This window comes from Martes martes (genome assembly GCF_963455335.1).
Source record: "Martes martes genome assembly, chromosome: 3".
Classification (NCBI taxonomy): Eukaryota; Metazoa; Chordata; class Mammalia; order Carnivora; family Mustelidae; genus Martes; species Martes martes.
In genome coordinates, this window is record NC_137890.1 from 193,919,567 (window position 1) to 193,935,685 (window position 16,119).

General features: G+C 47.9%; 1 protein-coding gene across 2 annotated transcripts in view; it reads right to left on the minus strand.

The window, feature by feature from the left end:
* Nucleotides 1-10,327, minus strand: part of WDR75 (WD repeat domain 75) — a 37,029-nt gene extending 26,702 nt beyond the window's left edge. Inside the window, exons 1-4 of one of the 2 annotated variants that reach the window (XM_080799752.1) lie at nt 10,006-10,101; nt 5,047-5,176; nt 2,524-2,589; nt 1,563-1,653 (exon numbers count right to left, since the gene is read on the minus strand). In XM_080799752.1, coding sequence (XP_080655878.1) covers nt 1,563-1,653; nt 2,524-2,589; nt 5,047-5,176; nt 10,006-10,091 — 373 coding nt within the window. In that variant the 5' untranslated portion in view covers nt 10,092-10,101. Of the gene's footprint in view, nt 1-1,562; nt 1,654-2,523; nt 2,590-5,046; nt 5,177-10,005 lie in introns of both variants that reach the window. The other variant, XM_080799751.1, reaches the window with a different exon arrangement.
* Between the last annotated feature and the right edge of the window lie 5,792 nt (nt 10,328-16,119).

Consider the following 16,119-nt stretch of genomic DNA (forward strand, 5'->3'; position numbering starts at 1 on the left):
CACCAATCTCACTAATATGGATAAAAAGTTTTGCTACAACTATTAGCAACTACCACTGCAATTGAGAAATTGTGGTGTTAGTATACAGACTGGTTACCAAATGTGAAGGATGAGCTTAATCATCTGGGGAAATAAAAAAATTCAGATTCCTAGACTAAATTTCAAAACTAACGAATTAATTGTCAGTCAGGGAGATTAGGAATCTAAATTATTAGTATGTGGACAGACATTAAGAATCTATACACTTTTACATAAAAAGAACTTAAATACTTAAAAGTGTTACCTAAAACAGTCATCAACTAGGAAGGAGACTTAATTAAGAAATGTTGCCATTCCCAGAACATTTTTTGCAAAATCATTTAGAGGTGGTTTATGGGCTACATAAGAAAACTGAACTTATTACTGCTTTTATTCTTTCGTATCACATTTTTGATCAATAAAATACTCATTAATAAACTTCATCAAGTGATTTTTAGCTAAAAAATGTACTTTTTCCAGTTTTAACTATTTTCAGGTAATTTAAAAGTCCATGATATAAAACAATCTGCAAATCCAGCCAAAAACACACAAACACAAACACACATACACATACACGAAAATACCTCCCCTCCCTCCAACTGAATCCAAACAATAAACAGAAAAACACCATGGAAAGGATTCATTTAGCTAGTGAGCCATGAGCCAATCTAGCAGACTGCTCAGTAACCTTCTTAAAGCTGCTTTCATCTTTGACTTCTTTTTTTTTAAGTTTTTATTTATTTGACACAGAGAGAGAGAGGTCACCAGTCGGCAGAGAGAGAGGGGGAAGCAGGCTCCCTGCTGAGCAGAGGGCCCGATGCGGGGCTCGATCCCAGGACCCTGAGATCATGAACTGAGCCGAAGGCAGAGGCTCAACCCACTGAGCCACCCAGGCGCCCCTCATCTTTGACTTCTGAAGATGGCTATATTTTATACAGGACACCAGAGGATGCAGTGGCCTTACTGAATTCCAGTATTAGAAAAATTCTTTGGATATATCCCTCATGTCAGTGTTCTGATGTATCAAATTCTCTGCTAAAGGGAAATTTTTGTTACCACTGAAGATATACTAGGAATTCATAAAATGCTCTGAAACATGGCAATTTCAATGAAATCATGTTCTAATGATAATGAACATGTAACTTAGTACCCCTACTAGCTCTTAATATCAAACTGTTTTCTACACCATTTCTGACAGATCAACAAAAGGGGTGTTCAATAATGGATAAAAGGACAGTGAGGCTTAAGAATGACCAATTAAGGTTAGGAGAAAGACAAACTCTAGCCCACCTCTGCAAAACAGCTTTGAAATTTGAGCTCTGCCATCTATTATTACAACTATGTATTAAGTAATCATTCCCACATTGTGTATTTCAGAACTAGTGGGAAGCATCCTCAAAATGAATGCCATAACAGAAGGAATTTAAATGCTTTAACATTTAAATTTAAATGTTAACTTCAAACTAAAATCAAACTCTCAAATTTTGAGAAATTATGGAAAGAGTAACCCAATGCTATATAAAACAAACTTAATTATACTATACCTGGTTTTTCTTTATTTATTATAACAAAGACAGAATCCTCAGCACAGGCTAGAGTAAACAGGGCATGAAGTTTATGCCCCACTATGAAAGTCTGAAAGATAAAAAGTACCATTTTGTTTATCATCTATCTACCCCCAACCCCCAAACATAAGCTCCATAAAGGGTAAGGACTTTTCTTTAATCCATTTTGTTCACTGCTGTATCCCAACATCAGAATATACAGAAGACACTCAATTTATATTTGTTGAATAAATTTTCAAATTAATACATATAGATCCACCTGCTTCTTTTTAATGGTTATATGGTATTCTACTGAATGAATATGAAACTTTAACGGACATCAAGTTTATATTAATTTTTTTTCCTACCATAAACAATGCTGTCTGTAATGGCTACACACACATCATTATTTCAACAAGAGAGTCCTAAAAGTGCGACTGCTAGAGCAAAAGTTATTTTTTCATTTTCATTTGTACTCTAGTTGATTATGTACAAAAATCAAAGTATCTGTTTCTCTATACTTTATCTATCACTAAATTGTTTTTGCAGTTTGCACTTTGGCTAAACTGAGAGGGGAAAATGCTGTGCCGTCTTTATTACTGAGATTAAACAGCTTTTCATGTTTACTGGCTATTATTTTTTTCCCGTGAATTACATATTCTCACCCTGTGCCAATTTTTTCCTACTAGGTTATTAGTTTTCCCTTACTGGTTTTCTGTATATTTTCTGTGTATTAGGCATAGTAGCTCTTATAAATATTTTCTTCTGATTTTATTGCTCATCTTTTTGTTACAAGTTTAACACTTTCAAACAGTCAACTTTCTTTTCTTTTATGATGTATGACTTTCATAACTTGTTTAGAAAGGCTATCTAAAGATTAGGCCTAATAATATTATATCTATCATTAAAGTATGTTGCCATCCCTTTTCAAATAAGAAAACTAGAAGACCAAAACACATACCTTTATTAAAATGCCATCTATATAGTCCCACAGTTTAATCGTGCCATCAAAGGAACAAGAATACAACTAAAAGGGTAAAAATAGTACAAAATTTATTACAAAACAGAACTTCATTAAGATATCAAACAAATAATTAAGTGATACCGATGACATTTTTTTGTTCATTAAATTAGTAGCCCTAAACAGGAAGAGTCATATTGTTTAGGAACCTCAAGTTTTAATTAAAATGAGGGGGCACAAAAGTCAGCCCTCTATCTTCAAGAGGGAGATGGTAAGTCGCTGAGCTATGGAAGCACTTCAGAGCTAATATTTCTTGCAGTGCCCAGTGCTTTTTTATTAGCAGAACTGTTTTCATCTTACATGGGTCTTAAAAGAGTGCTTCTCAAATGATAAGACTGTCCTATTTAAAAAAAAAAATTGTCCAACACATCCAAGGGACAATACTTTTATAAAATACAATAGAAGTTATTATGCACTTGGATGCTGTGGCAACGGCGGGTGCTCTAAAGTTTTGGCCACTCGGTTTCTACACTCTTCTCATTGCAGTTGTAACCAAACATTTGTGGCACTGGTTTGTGCACAACACTTTGGTAGCACCACAAGGCCTTAATAACATGTATTTTTATTTCTATTTTTTGTCCCAATGGACTTGATTTTACTAAGGTCACAGTGGATTACCTGGTTGCTGTTACTGTGAAAAATACTTCGCTTATAACATTTATAAAGAATTTAAAGTTTTCTGAAAGTGGCAGTTTTAAGATTTCTGCCAAAATGGACATGGAATCAGAGAACAGAAAATGATGACTATTATCTATTCAAGTAAAAGAATTACAGTGAAAAAAAAAACATGCATCGCAAGTACTACACATGAAGGAAAAATCATGAACATGGATCAGTAAAATAAAGTAAGGCAACCAAAAATCACTGTCAAAACAATGCTTAGCACACAAATCCCATGACTCGGAAGTCCAGAGACTCTGCACTATCACCTCCACCAACCCTGTCAGTAAAATTCTCCTCCTCTAATTTTATTAGCTTTCAGTCATCTGAAATAGATCTTTTATGCATCGTATATGTTGTTTTTTTGTTTTGGTATAAAATTTAGTAATACAGACTTCACAAATACCAATTTTAACAAACGGTTATTTCTGCTATGAAAAACATTCAAATGCGACAAGTAACAACACTTTTGTCAAATCCTCATAGGACAGCAAAGAAACAAATACGTGCTTGCACCATGAAGAAAAGCTACTTAACTTTGATTTTCACAGTAGCTCATTTAATTCTGGAAAGAAAAGATCACTGTCTCTTTATGCCCTACTTCCTCTGTGATGATAAAGTGAATGGCAATGCAGATTTATTCTTGTATCAAGCAATAACTTCCAAGTTGGCTAATCCAGAAAAATGGAACTTGATAAAAAATGAGAGCAAGAGTAAAATGTTTCTGAGATCTCTTTAGTAGCTGCAAGAATGTAAGGACAGAATTAAAATGACATTTCATTATTTAGAATTCTGAGAAGAGCTGCTTTTGTGGGGTGAGTAGGAGGGCCCGCATTAAACTGGACTCCCAAGTTCATCCTGAAATTATCTGGTCCATCCACTGACTAAAGAATCCCTTCTCGTCCAGCAATGGCTTTAAGATTAGGTAAGATCTGCATCAGCACTGGAGTCTCATCTGTAACGGAACAGGTCTATAACAGCAATCCCTTTTAGCCAGCATTTTCCAAAATGTGTTCCAGAAACCAAAGGGTTCAAGGGCATATAAGCCTGAGAAACGAAATGGTATACACCCCTTCTTGATATTCACAACGCTTATAAAAGGACTTGAGAGGCTTTACAACCAAAAAATTCACCTAACTGTGCATAGCCCTGAATTTCAGAAACTCATATAGCCAAGAATGTCTTCTTTCAGGTAACACCTATCAGCATCCCTTGGAACAAATGGTTTACAGAATACAGTATGGGGGGCAATGTAGTTCTAGGCTGTGACCCTATTTTAATAACTAAAAATATGTGGAAAATTACCCTGAATCAGAAAATCTGATCCGTAAGTATTCTTTGGAAAACTTTTGCAGTGGAAATGGTATAAAACAAAAGTAATTGCCATTAATTCATATGGAAAAATTTTCCAAGACCCCAAAAATAACCTCTCTTATGCTTCTCTGACACCTTAGGACTCATCTTGCTAACGGATGTATGACATACGTTGAGATAAAGCAGATGCTCCCAGACAGTTTAAAGGTAGAGAGGTAGCCCCTTGGAAAGGAGACTGGTGGTGCCACTCTTGCTGGAAGGATGCATGCTGCCTCTATAACACCTTGCTGCAAAATAAATACTGAACACTATTTTTGCTTTTCTTTTTCCTTTGTAAAAATGAAGTGGCATAATACAAACTTTCGAAAAGCAAGGGATATCTGTATTTTTCTAATTTTAACCTGGAAAGTCTCCCAGCCAAAATCAATTCGCAATCTCCTGGCAACAACAAAGCCAATACTAAAATACCAATTATAAATCATTTGACACCTGTAGATGATTGTTGGGATTGAGTTGGATTCCAGTCACCAGATTTCTGTGCCCTTGCAATATGTGTACACATTCTTCTGTAGCTGTGCTATGAACTTTAACAAAGTCTCCAGAGACACAGAAGATATACCTGCAAATAAGAAAAAATTAAGTTTCATATATCCTGTAGAAAGCATAATCTTTTTTTATAGTCCATGAGAAAATTTTTAACTTGCAACAGAGGTTTAAAACAATAGCTTCAAGAGCTATATATTAAAAATTGTGTGTTATGTATTCACTCTACACCACCACTCTGACAGCATCGTCCCATGTCCCTCACTGTCCCTGTTCACTGGGGACACCACCTTAGAAACGCTAAGTCAGAGCTCTCTCTAGTCGGCAAGGCCTCTTTTATAGCAGAGTACAAAGACTTTGCGACAGTTCTTGTTGCTAAAATGCTGGTTTTGCTTTTTGGATTTGTGGCAGAGGTTACTAAATTACTAAAAGTAGTTAAGTGGAGGGCAATGTTTACTTGACAGTTTTCATTATGGGTATAGCGGCAGAACAAAGCTCAGAGGTACAAATCTTCTACTTTCTACAAAGTAAAAAAATGTTTGTTCCGTGCCCATTACTACTAAACATTATACCTGCCTGACAGGGTGTTCTTCCATGCACCACCGTGGAAGGTACAAATCACAGAATTCCTAGGCTACATCTCTACTCTGTGCTCCCAAAATACCCTGTACATGACTTGGCCCTAGTACTTTTCACGTTGTGTTGAAATTACTTCTTTTCATATATACAGATATCTACATATATATCTACCTTCCTTATTTGGCCATAAGTTCTGATAGGGCAAAGGCCTTAATTTATCTTTGATTCCCAATGTCCAATCTAGTTTGTTGAACAGAACTCACCTGATCCTCAAAGATTTAGTAAACTAAATGGATAAACCAATAAAAAAATTATTACAAAATAAGAAAAGAATAAATCTTTTATTGCTGCCCAGTATACCATCATTCTATTTCATCAGTTCTAAGACACCTGCTTTTTCACATGTTCACCTCTGAAATCAGGATGCATTTTATAAGTGCTGTAGCCAGGAGACAGTCAGAAAATGGTTGTGTTCAACGATCTAAAAGATTAAGGAAGCTTAAGCAACAAAACATCTGAAGTATATGGCTACCCCTTTGGCTGGATCCGCCTCTTTATTCCTGAATACCTTAATTCAGAGCCTTAGCATCTCCAGCTTGGACCACTCTTAAGGGCTTCCCAGTCTCCAAGTGTAGCCCTTCAATTCATCTTTCCTATTCATACCAGATTAATTTTGCAAATTTGACTACACTACTTCCTTAGAGGTAAAATTAAATTACAATTTGTCAGTGTTTTCCCACTGCCCTTAGGATATGGCCTAAACTCTTAAGACTTTTGGTGATTTGACCCGGTCTGCCTGGAATGACTTTTTCTCTTGAAAACCATGCTCTAGTCAAGTGGTTCGCAACTCCAATATCCTGGCACTCCCCACAGACACACCCCATTAATACCAACAGGTCCTCTAAGGCAGTCCTTTAGACGATGGTGGGTGAGGGGGTACTGTGCCAAGAAAACACCTGACTCTGATATGCCTCCCCAGAGGAAAGGAATTTCCTCTCTCCTTGCTACTGGGCTAAGAATGGCTTTAAATTTGAATGCAAGCCCCCAAAGGATATGCTCTCTATGCTTTTGTAAATTTTTTGGCCTACAGAGAACATTCTTTCTTATGAGTACTTCCTTAAAATAGGTTCAGTTCAGGTGAAGCCTCCCCACATTTTCTCATTCCAGATCAGCACCACTCTGAATGTTCCCAGAAGATGGTAGGGATGGTAGGTAGGCTTAGCTCTATCACGGCACTCACCACGTGGCATACTGGAAGACCTTCTCTACCAGACAGTAAGCTCTTACAGGGGAGGAAGGGTGTGTGCACTTATGAGCCTAATAACAGAAATATAGTATGGTAGGAAAAGGATGCATTTTTAACTAGTCAAACACAAATGGGTTCGAATGCCAGCTTTACCACATACAAGCTCAGTAACGTTGGGAGAATGAACTTCTCTAAAACATCACTGTTCTCCATTGTAAGATGCAGATAACATTTCCTCACAGGGCTATTATGAGGACGAAATGAAACAACACAAGCAAATGCACCCTTAACACACACAGTATACACCCAGTAAATGCTTCCGTAAAATTAGGATAACAATACCTACACCCAGAGAGAAACGCATGTAAAGTACCCAGGACAATTCCTGTCACACAGGACTAAAGCATCTTTGTTGATGAAGTGGAGAAGAAAGAAATTAGAGATGCTTTCAAGCAGCGACCAGAACTCAAATGAGGATCCGAAGGATGCATAATTTAAGAGCTGGGAAGGAAAAATAATTGCAACATAAGCAAAAGCTGGGGAAATAATGAACACAGTACCTACAAGAGACAGAAAATGTACTTATCTAACAGACAAAGTGTGTACCATGGGTTATGCCAGGAACACAATCGGATAAGCAGAGTTAAGCTAGATCAGGGAAGGGCTCGTGAGCCAGAGAAAAGAGCTATAGTTAAAGAAGGCAACAGAAGATCGTTACAGGGTTCTGAACAAGACTAGGAGTAAGGCTGAAGGTAGTATTATGACAGTAACCCCTGAAAAGTACTACAGCAGCCATACACATAATAGTCTGCAAAAGACAAACACGTAGAGTCGGTCGTGAGCTTTGTGGGAATTTAAAATGCAAAAGGCAAAAATGACCCCCACTTTTTAAACTTTCTATGCCCTAGCAACCTAATCCAGAGCATCCTATAAATGCAGAAGTAACAGAATGTAGCACAAACAGTGCTTGAGCAGGAGTCAGTACTACCTGCTACAGGAACACCACCTACTCTCACGTACGCTCACCTCTCCAGCTGCCTCTCCTAACAACCCCCTCAAGCAGGCAGAAGAGAGTTTTTGTGTCCTAGTTCCAAGAGGACCCAGTGACCAGGGGTAGACCGCTAAAATTCCACAATTCTATTGTTCTATTTACTATTTCATCTTTCTTGATAAGCTCTGTGAAGCAAAATACAAAGTCATCATCCTTCTGTATAAAGTAGCCAACCTCCGTCGTTCTTCCAGGTAATATCCAAATCTTGATGAGTTCATTATGACCCTGTTAATTTGCTAGAGAACGGATTTTAATTACTGTCTTCTATACAGATGACAAAAACCAAACAACAAAACATCAAATCTTCACCCAGTTCCCCAGACTTCAGTACCGAGTTCGCAACTACGGCTTGTCCGTTCCGCCCGGTTGTCGCCGCCGCCTCACACTCCGCAGGCCCCACGCGAACTCAGCATCCTCCGGTAATCCCAGTCGCTAAATCACTCAAGTTCCGTCTTTTCAACATTATCTTAGTTCAGGCCGAAGCAGTTGCCCGGATGCTCGGATCGGCCTCCTGGGCCCCGCCTGTACCTTCCCAGATTCCTCCCCCACCCCGTCCCTGCGCCGCAGCTGTACTGACCCCGCGCGCGGGAGACTCCCCGCCCCGGCCGCACCCCAGCAATGCGGGGCGCACACTCGCCTGCGTGTCCCCCCGCAGGGCTTCCGGCGGGGTGAACCGTCAGCGACGGGAAACTCTCCCGCACCGCCCCCGCCCCCACGCTGACACCGCACCTCCGCGCCGGCCAACTCACTCCCAAGTGGCCGCTCTGCACCACTTACTCCGTCGTCTCGTACCCAGTTTTCGGATTAACTTTCCTGAAGACGCCCAACCGCGCCACCTCCCACCGCCCGTCCCCTAGAGCAGCCCCCCCCCCCTCTCCGGACCACACACGTGGCTTCACGTTCCTTCTCCGACGCCCGCAGCGGCCTCCGCGTCCCTCCGCCCCGGGCCACGGTCCCGCAGTCCGCCCGGGGGCTGGGAACCCGCGGCTTCTGCGGGCCCTGCGCCCCCACCCGGAACGTCTTCCGGTCAGGGCAGCACAGCCCTCCCCGGCCACGGCCTCGGGAACCGGCCTCCCGCGTCCGAGGGGCTCTCCCGCGCGGACTCCCCCCCGCCCGCCTGGCACCGCAGCGAACCGACCGACGCGGCGGGGCTGGGCAGCCGGACACGCGTCCCGTCCCGGCGCGCGAGGCGGAGCGAGGACACGGGGACAGCGCACGGGCCGCCGCGCTGCGCAGGCAAACCCCGTCACGCACCGCTCGGCGACCCTCGCCCAGTCCCGAGCACCGCGCCGTGCGGGACACGAGCCTTCCCGGAGGCCGCCTTCACTCCTCCGGGGTGCAAGGCGTCTTCACGGACGGCCCCTCCGACCGGAAACGGCTCGGAATCCCCTCCTACACCGCGGTCCGCCAGAGGACGCGGGCCGGGACCGCGGGGACCCGGGAGGCTGTAACGGCCCGCCCCGCCGGCCGCGCACGGATCCCCGCGGCAGACGACAGAATGCGGCTCCCGCACACAGCGGGGGCAACCGAGGAGCGAGGAGCCGCGCTGGGAACGCAGCGACAGCGAGCGCCGGCACCGGGAGCGGGTCCCCGCCGGCCGCGAGACCCGAGCGCCGGGCCCACGCGGGGCCGCAGGAGGCTGCCGCAGCGCCGCTTCGGACAACGGGGGCGCGCGGCCGGGACGCGGATCCGAGCCTCCGCAGCTCGAGGTCCCGGCTCTTCCCGACGGGGGCCACTCCTCGGGGCGCGCAGGGGCAGCGGCGGGCGGAGCCTGCGCCCGGGCTTCCGCGCCGGGTCGGGACACGCGGACCCGCCCGGCCCTCGCTCTGCCGCCGGGAAGCCGCGGCCACGGGAGCAAAGCCCCCAGCCTGGCGCCGCCGCACGAGCAGCGACCCCCGGTGCCTGCCCCCCGCCCTTCCCGCGCGCCCCGGGGCTCCCGCACGCGCCTGCGAGTCCGGACCGGCCTGACAGTCCCCGCCCCGGCGACGCACGCCCCCCAGCCCGGTCGCGACGCGCGGCGGCCGCGTACTTAGAATCCGCAGAAAACACCGCTCTCCTGAAGTTCAACTCGCTGCCGCCACAGCGCACCACGCGCACACTCTCCTCCGCCACCATCTTCGCGCAGGCGCAGGGACTCCGGCTCGCGGGCCCGCCCCGAACGGCCTCCGCCGGGCACCGGGGCGCGAGTCTCCGCCCACAGAGCCTGCGCGCGGGCTCCTCTAGGCTTCCGTCTCCATGATAGGACCCAGCGCCTGGGCCGCCATCTTTCGTGTGGGCGACGTAAGCTTCGGACACGTGTGGGAGAGGCGGAAGCGAAACGGAGACGTAGAGACGATCCGTTTATGTCAGACACCGCTGAGCGCTTACTTAGGACAAGGAAGCTTCTCCCCGGCTCCGTCGATTTGATTCTGTAACTTCTTCCGCCAGGAGCGAAGGGCGGCCTCGGGCGTGCCACGTGACCGCCAGCCGGCCCTCCCCCCTCCCCCCTCCCCCCTGTCCCCTCCCCGCCCGGTCCGGCAAGGGGCTTCTCCCGCGCTGTGATTGGGCGCCGCGGGCTGCCGCGGGCGCTCGGCCTTCTCGACGGCGCAGCCGCGCTCCCGCGTGAAGGGCCGCTGGCCGCCGCCCCCGAGCGTGCCGCTGAGCGTAGCGCCGGTTCCCGTGGCGTCCACAGCTCCGAGGGTGGGCGCTGGCCGCCTGCCCGGGACTCGGGCGCCGTTGAGCGATTCGGCGGAGCCGCTCGGACGGACCCGCCGCTCCCTCCGAGTCCCGCGTTTCGTCCGGCTCCTGGGCGCCGGCTGCGTGGGCTTCGGCTTCCCCGTCCGTCGGCCGTGCCTGCGGGCGGGGCCTTCACGGGTCCGGTCCCGCTGCTTTCCGTGCGGCCGCGTCCGGGCTTCGGTTCCCCGCAGGCGGGGCAGCCCGTCGTCTCCGCTCGTCCGGCGACCGCGCCCCGGGCCTGCCCGGCCCCTGCGTCCCCGCGACGGCTGCAGACGCGGGCGGCTCGGCTGTGGGGGCAGCGGGTCCGCCCTGCGCGCGGCACTCCCCGCTGCGCTGACGCTCGCGCGGTCCCTGGCGTGTTTCCGGAGAGGAGCGACGGTCCTCAGTGTCACCGGGGCGCGGGCGAGGGGGTGGGATTCCGCGGGGGGGAGACGAGTGCGTCAGACGCCGCGCGAGGAAAGTAGGACCGTGACGTGAGGAAGAGCGGGTCTCCGTGAGGGCCGAGGTGCGACCCGACGAGTTTGGGCGCGTCAGGGCCGCGCGGGTTAAAGCGTGTGGTAAAGTCCCGCGTTCGCGGGGTTTCGGGAGCCGGGTCCGGTGCGGACGTCGGGGTGGAGCCACCGCAGCCCGGCCCTGCGGCCCTGAGACTTCGGCGTCGACGCCAACCGGTGTTTTCCGGGCTGCGGCTGTCACTGCACCTCGTTCCGCGGCCCGGGGCGCACGTCGCCCCCTTTGCCGCCGCCGCGCTGTGGCTGCGCTCGGGGCCTCGCTCCTCGGGGACTGCGCCGGGTCCGTCGGGGAGACGCCGCGCGCCTGGCCGAGCCCTTGGCCCAAAGGTGCGCGCTTGCTCGTCTGCACTTCGGAGGCGGCCGGCGGCGCTGCTGTAGATGCTGCGGGGCCGCGGGCCCCGAGCTGTGTGTCTGGACAGGCCGCCCCGTCTTTGCTTCGGGGCAACGTTTGTGCAGTCGGGACCTAAGCTCCTGGGGAAACCGGGTGGCAATGGCCGCCCAAACGGGAAAACACGTCGCGTAGTGTTTAGTCTCAGGTGTGGGGAAGATCCACAGAAGAGGAGACGTAACGGGCAGGGCGGTCTCTTGAGGAGCCGTCGGAAGGGGAAGGGGAAGGGCTGGCGAAGCGGCGTCCGGCGGGCCGCGTGGCCTCGAACACGGCGGCGACAAGCAACAGCCGGAAAGTCGCCGGAGCTGCCCGGGCCCTGTCCGCGGTGCGGGTCGTACCGTGCGGCTCCACTTCGTCGGGAATCGAGCGCGCGGCCCCTTACTTCCCAGGCCGAGCGTTTCCGTCGTCCCCCGGCGTCTGCGCGGTAGCGCGCCGGTCCCTGCTGAGTGGCCCGCGGCCCGGTGCGCGCGCGGAAGTGGCTGAAGCGTTTGCGGGACCGGAAAGAGGCCGCCGAGGCCGGGGGGAGGCGGCCGGTGCCGTCTGCGGGGCAGTTACAGTGTCGGGCCCTTCCCCGGGCCCTTCACGGGCGGGAACTGGGAGGTGGTGGCTCCTCTGTGGAGAAGGGGAAGCCGGGCCTGTCTGACGGGCCGTCCCCCCCCCCCCCCCCAGCTCTCCTGCCGAGTCGCGTTGAGACGTCCTTTCGGGCCCGGGTGACCTTCTGGAGCACAGGCCGCAGACCCTTCCTGCCTCTGCCCTCAGCCGGTTCCAAGGCCACGGTCGCCTTCTCAGGTGTTTGTTAGTTACCGCAAAATCCTAGTGTCTGTTGTGCCCGGGTTTTGGCGTCGGAGAGACCACCGAGGCGCCAACACCGATGTAATCACACGAGGGTTTATCGGACGAGCTTAAGCCCGGGTGTGCCCGACGCAGCGGAGTAGGGACTTGGGCCCCGAGCCAGACTGGGGCAGAGTTCTCAAAGGCAGAGTAGGGGTGGGCTCGGCGGCGGGTGAGGACAAAGGGGGTGTCCAGAAGGGCTGTCAGGGTGGAGATTGTCAGGATATGGGAGGCCTGGTTGTTATCAAGCCAAGGCCGTTTTTCCCTCTAATGAGGCACTAACATGGAGACAGTTGGGAGCGTCCTCGTGGCATGTCCCATTCCTCCTATCAAGCGTCCTTGTTAGTGAGATTTAGCACTGGGACATTTGTAAAGGGAGGGAGACTCCTGTCTTGCAGGATTGTGATTTCTGCGAGTTAACTATTTGTTCACACCTGTTACCGAGGGGAGGGGAGCGGCTGGAGAGGGGGTGCAAGGTGCCAGGGTTTGTTTTGTCAAGATGGCTGTACTGATGTCAGGGCTAGACTTGAGGTGGGTACAGCCTTGTTTTTCTTGGCCGCCACCTCTCAGTACTGATAGCCCCCGCCCTCCAATAATGCGTCCGTGATCAAAGGAGCGAGACTGATACAAAGGGAAGGTCAAGCAAAGCTTTTATTTCGTGACAAGCATGGAGAATCAAACCCACCGGTCGGGACCGTCTCTTACAAAGAGGCGACCCCTCGTAGCCTCACAGACTAACTTTTAAAGGGCAAAGGCCATGTGGTTGAGCCTGGCCACACCCAGGTGGCCGATGAGATGGCAACACACAGAAAACTGCACAGTCATGCTAGGTCCCACACAGGTGGCCAATTGAATTTCAATTTACCCCAGTAGATATTGAACTAGCCTATCACCTTGGTCATAGAATTGGCGCCCAAAAGGCGGGGCCCACTCTCCTTGGTAGCTAGGGAGACAGTAGGGGCGCCCCACTGATTGGCTACCTCCACCTGGCCTGACCCGCCCTTGTATTGGGGCTTTGCTACCTGGGACTGGTTTCCTGGACTTGCTTTTAAGTGAGTTCCTCTGGGAGGGACAGGGTCAATCTAAGTTGACTGCATACACAACAAAATGGCCACCTCTGCCTAAGTAGGCCCTTACAGTACTAAAATCTGTTTTATTCAGAGTTTCCCAGAAAAACAGAACCAATAGGATCCATTGATTGCCCTACCTCTCTGTTTAAAGGGATTAGTGCACTCAATTATGGAGGCTGAAAAGTCCCACAATCTGCATTCTGCAGGTTGGACACCCTGGAGGGCTGGTGCTATAATTCAGTTTGAGTGTGAAGGCCTCAGAACCCTGGAAGATGATGGTGTAAATCTGGTCTAAGTGCAGGAGAAGACCAGTGGCCCAGTCCAGCAGGCAGGTACAGTGGAACACATTATTCATTCCTCCTCTGTTTGTCCTCTCAGGTCCTTCATGGACCCTGAATGCTGCTAGCATTGGGGAGGGCGATCTGCTTTACCAAGTCCATGAGCCCATAGATTCTAACGCTGAGTCCATCTCGAAATACTGTCTCAGACAAACCTAGAAATAATGTTTAGCCAAATACCTGGGAATCAACCCGATGACCCAGTTAAGTTGATGCATGAAATTAACCATAACACAGGCAACTGCTGATTGGTTCTTTGTCCCTACAGTTTTGCCTTTTCCAGATACTCCTATAAGAAGCATCATATAGTACATAACTTTTGAGTCTGGCTTCTTTCACTTAGCATAGTGCGTTTGAGATTCATGTAATGCAGATCGGTGGTTTCCTCTTTTTCTTTGCTGAGCAGAGTTCTGTTGTACGGCTATTGCACAGTTTGTTGATTCACTCTTCCTTTGAAGGCTTTTTTTCCCCTTTCCAATGCCGCTCTGAACATTTGTAGGTTTTTGTGTGAATATGAGTTTTTCCTTCTCTAGGATAAATGCCAGTAAGTGGGATTCCTGAGTCAAATCATATCTTTAAATTTTTAAGAAAATGTTGGACTGTTTTTCCAGTTTCTGTACCATTGTCATTCCAGTCAGTAATGTGTGAAAGTTCTGTTGGCTTCACGTCTTTATCAGCATTTGGTGTTGTGTCAGTATTTTCTATTTTGGCATTATATTAAATTTGTAGAAGGACTCCATTGTTTTAGTTTTCGTTTCCCTAGTGACTAATGATGTTAGGCATCTTTTCATGTGTTTATTTCCTATCTGTACTGTCTTCTTTGGTGTAGGGTTCTCAAATCTTTTACGCACTGGGTGGTTGTTTTTTGTTTGTTTTTTACTTTTGAAGGGAGATTTTTGTATTTCAGACACCATGTATAATATTTACATTATTATAAAGTATTGGAAAGTCATTTGATCTAATTTCTCCTAGTCCTTTATTTACTTTAAGGGTCCTTTGTGTGTGGATAATTTATATTATCTCCACTTTTTAAAGTTTATTTTTCTCATCTAATGTATTCTAATAAACATCACATTTAATGACATTCCATGGCTTTCTTACTTGAGTTTAGAGATTTCTTTATATCTTTTGGATACACTTCTTTTGTCAGATATGTGAATTGTAAATATTTTCTCCCATTTGTGGCTTGTCCTTTCATTCTTCTAAGTATCTCTCATGGAACAAAGTTTTAAATTTGGATGACGTACAGTTTTTCAATTTTTTTCTTTTATGGATCATGCTTTCGTTGTTGTGTCTAAGAACTTCTTACCTATTCCATGCTCATGAGGATTTTGTCTTATGTTTTATATGAAGAGTATTATGTTTTATACCTAATATTTAGGTCTTTGATCCATTCTGGATTAACTTCACTTGGTTCTTTTTTACAGCCTCTGTTTTTTTCATGAAAATTTCTCTTTCTATTTCTTTTAAGTGAACTTTGGCTACGTTTTGAACTATTGTTATAATAACTGAATTAAAGTCTTTTTTCTAATAATCTCAACATTTGGGTCATCTTGGGGCTGGTGTTTGTTGATTGCCTTTCCCTTCAGAGCTATTGAGACTTTTCTGGTTCTGGTTTTGTGTGTTGAACAATTTCATGTTTTATCCCAGACATTACATTAAGAGATCCTGGGTCCTGTTAAAATTCTTCCAGCCTTGGCTATGCTAATTCTGCTTAGTTTCATGTATGCACAATTTAGAACTGAGCCCAGTATTTATGACTTACAGGATCCCTTTCTCCAGCTCTTCCCTCTGTGATACTCTTTATAATCTTGGGCTCTATTTATTTTCCTTCTTGATACTCTGATTAGAAAGCCCAGGCTTGGGGCGCCTGGGTAGCTCAGTCAGTTAAGCACACAGTGCTTGATTTTGGCTCAGGTCATGACCTCAGTGTGGTGAGATTGAGCCCCGCACTGGGCGTGGAGCCTGCTTAAGATTCTCCCTCTCCCTCCGCCCCCCTCCTCCTCCCCCAGCCCCTGCTCATGTTCTCTCTCTGTCTGAAAAAAAGAGAAGAAAAGTAAGAAAAGAAAAGAGGCGGCCCGGGCCTTTTCCTCTCACATTGTTGTGTACTTTTCCACAGTGAGACCTGTAATGGGGCTGAATAGTGAGGGCAAAGAATATACGGGGCTACCCCTGCCATCTCCCTCTCCCCCATGTTGTTAGTAATGCTGCTGAGTGACTGCACCTTTATCACTGGATCTCATCTGAAGCAGAGTCAGGAAGATTCAAAGAGTTCACCTCACAGGGGACGTT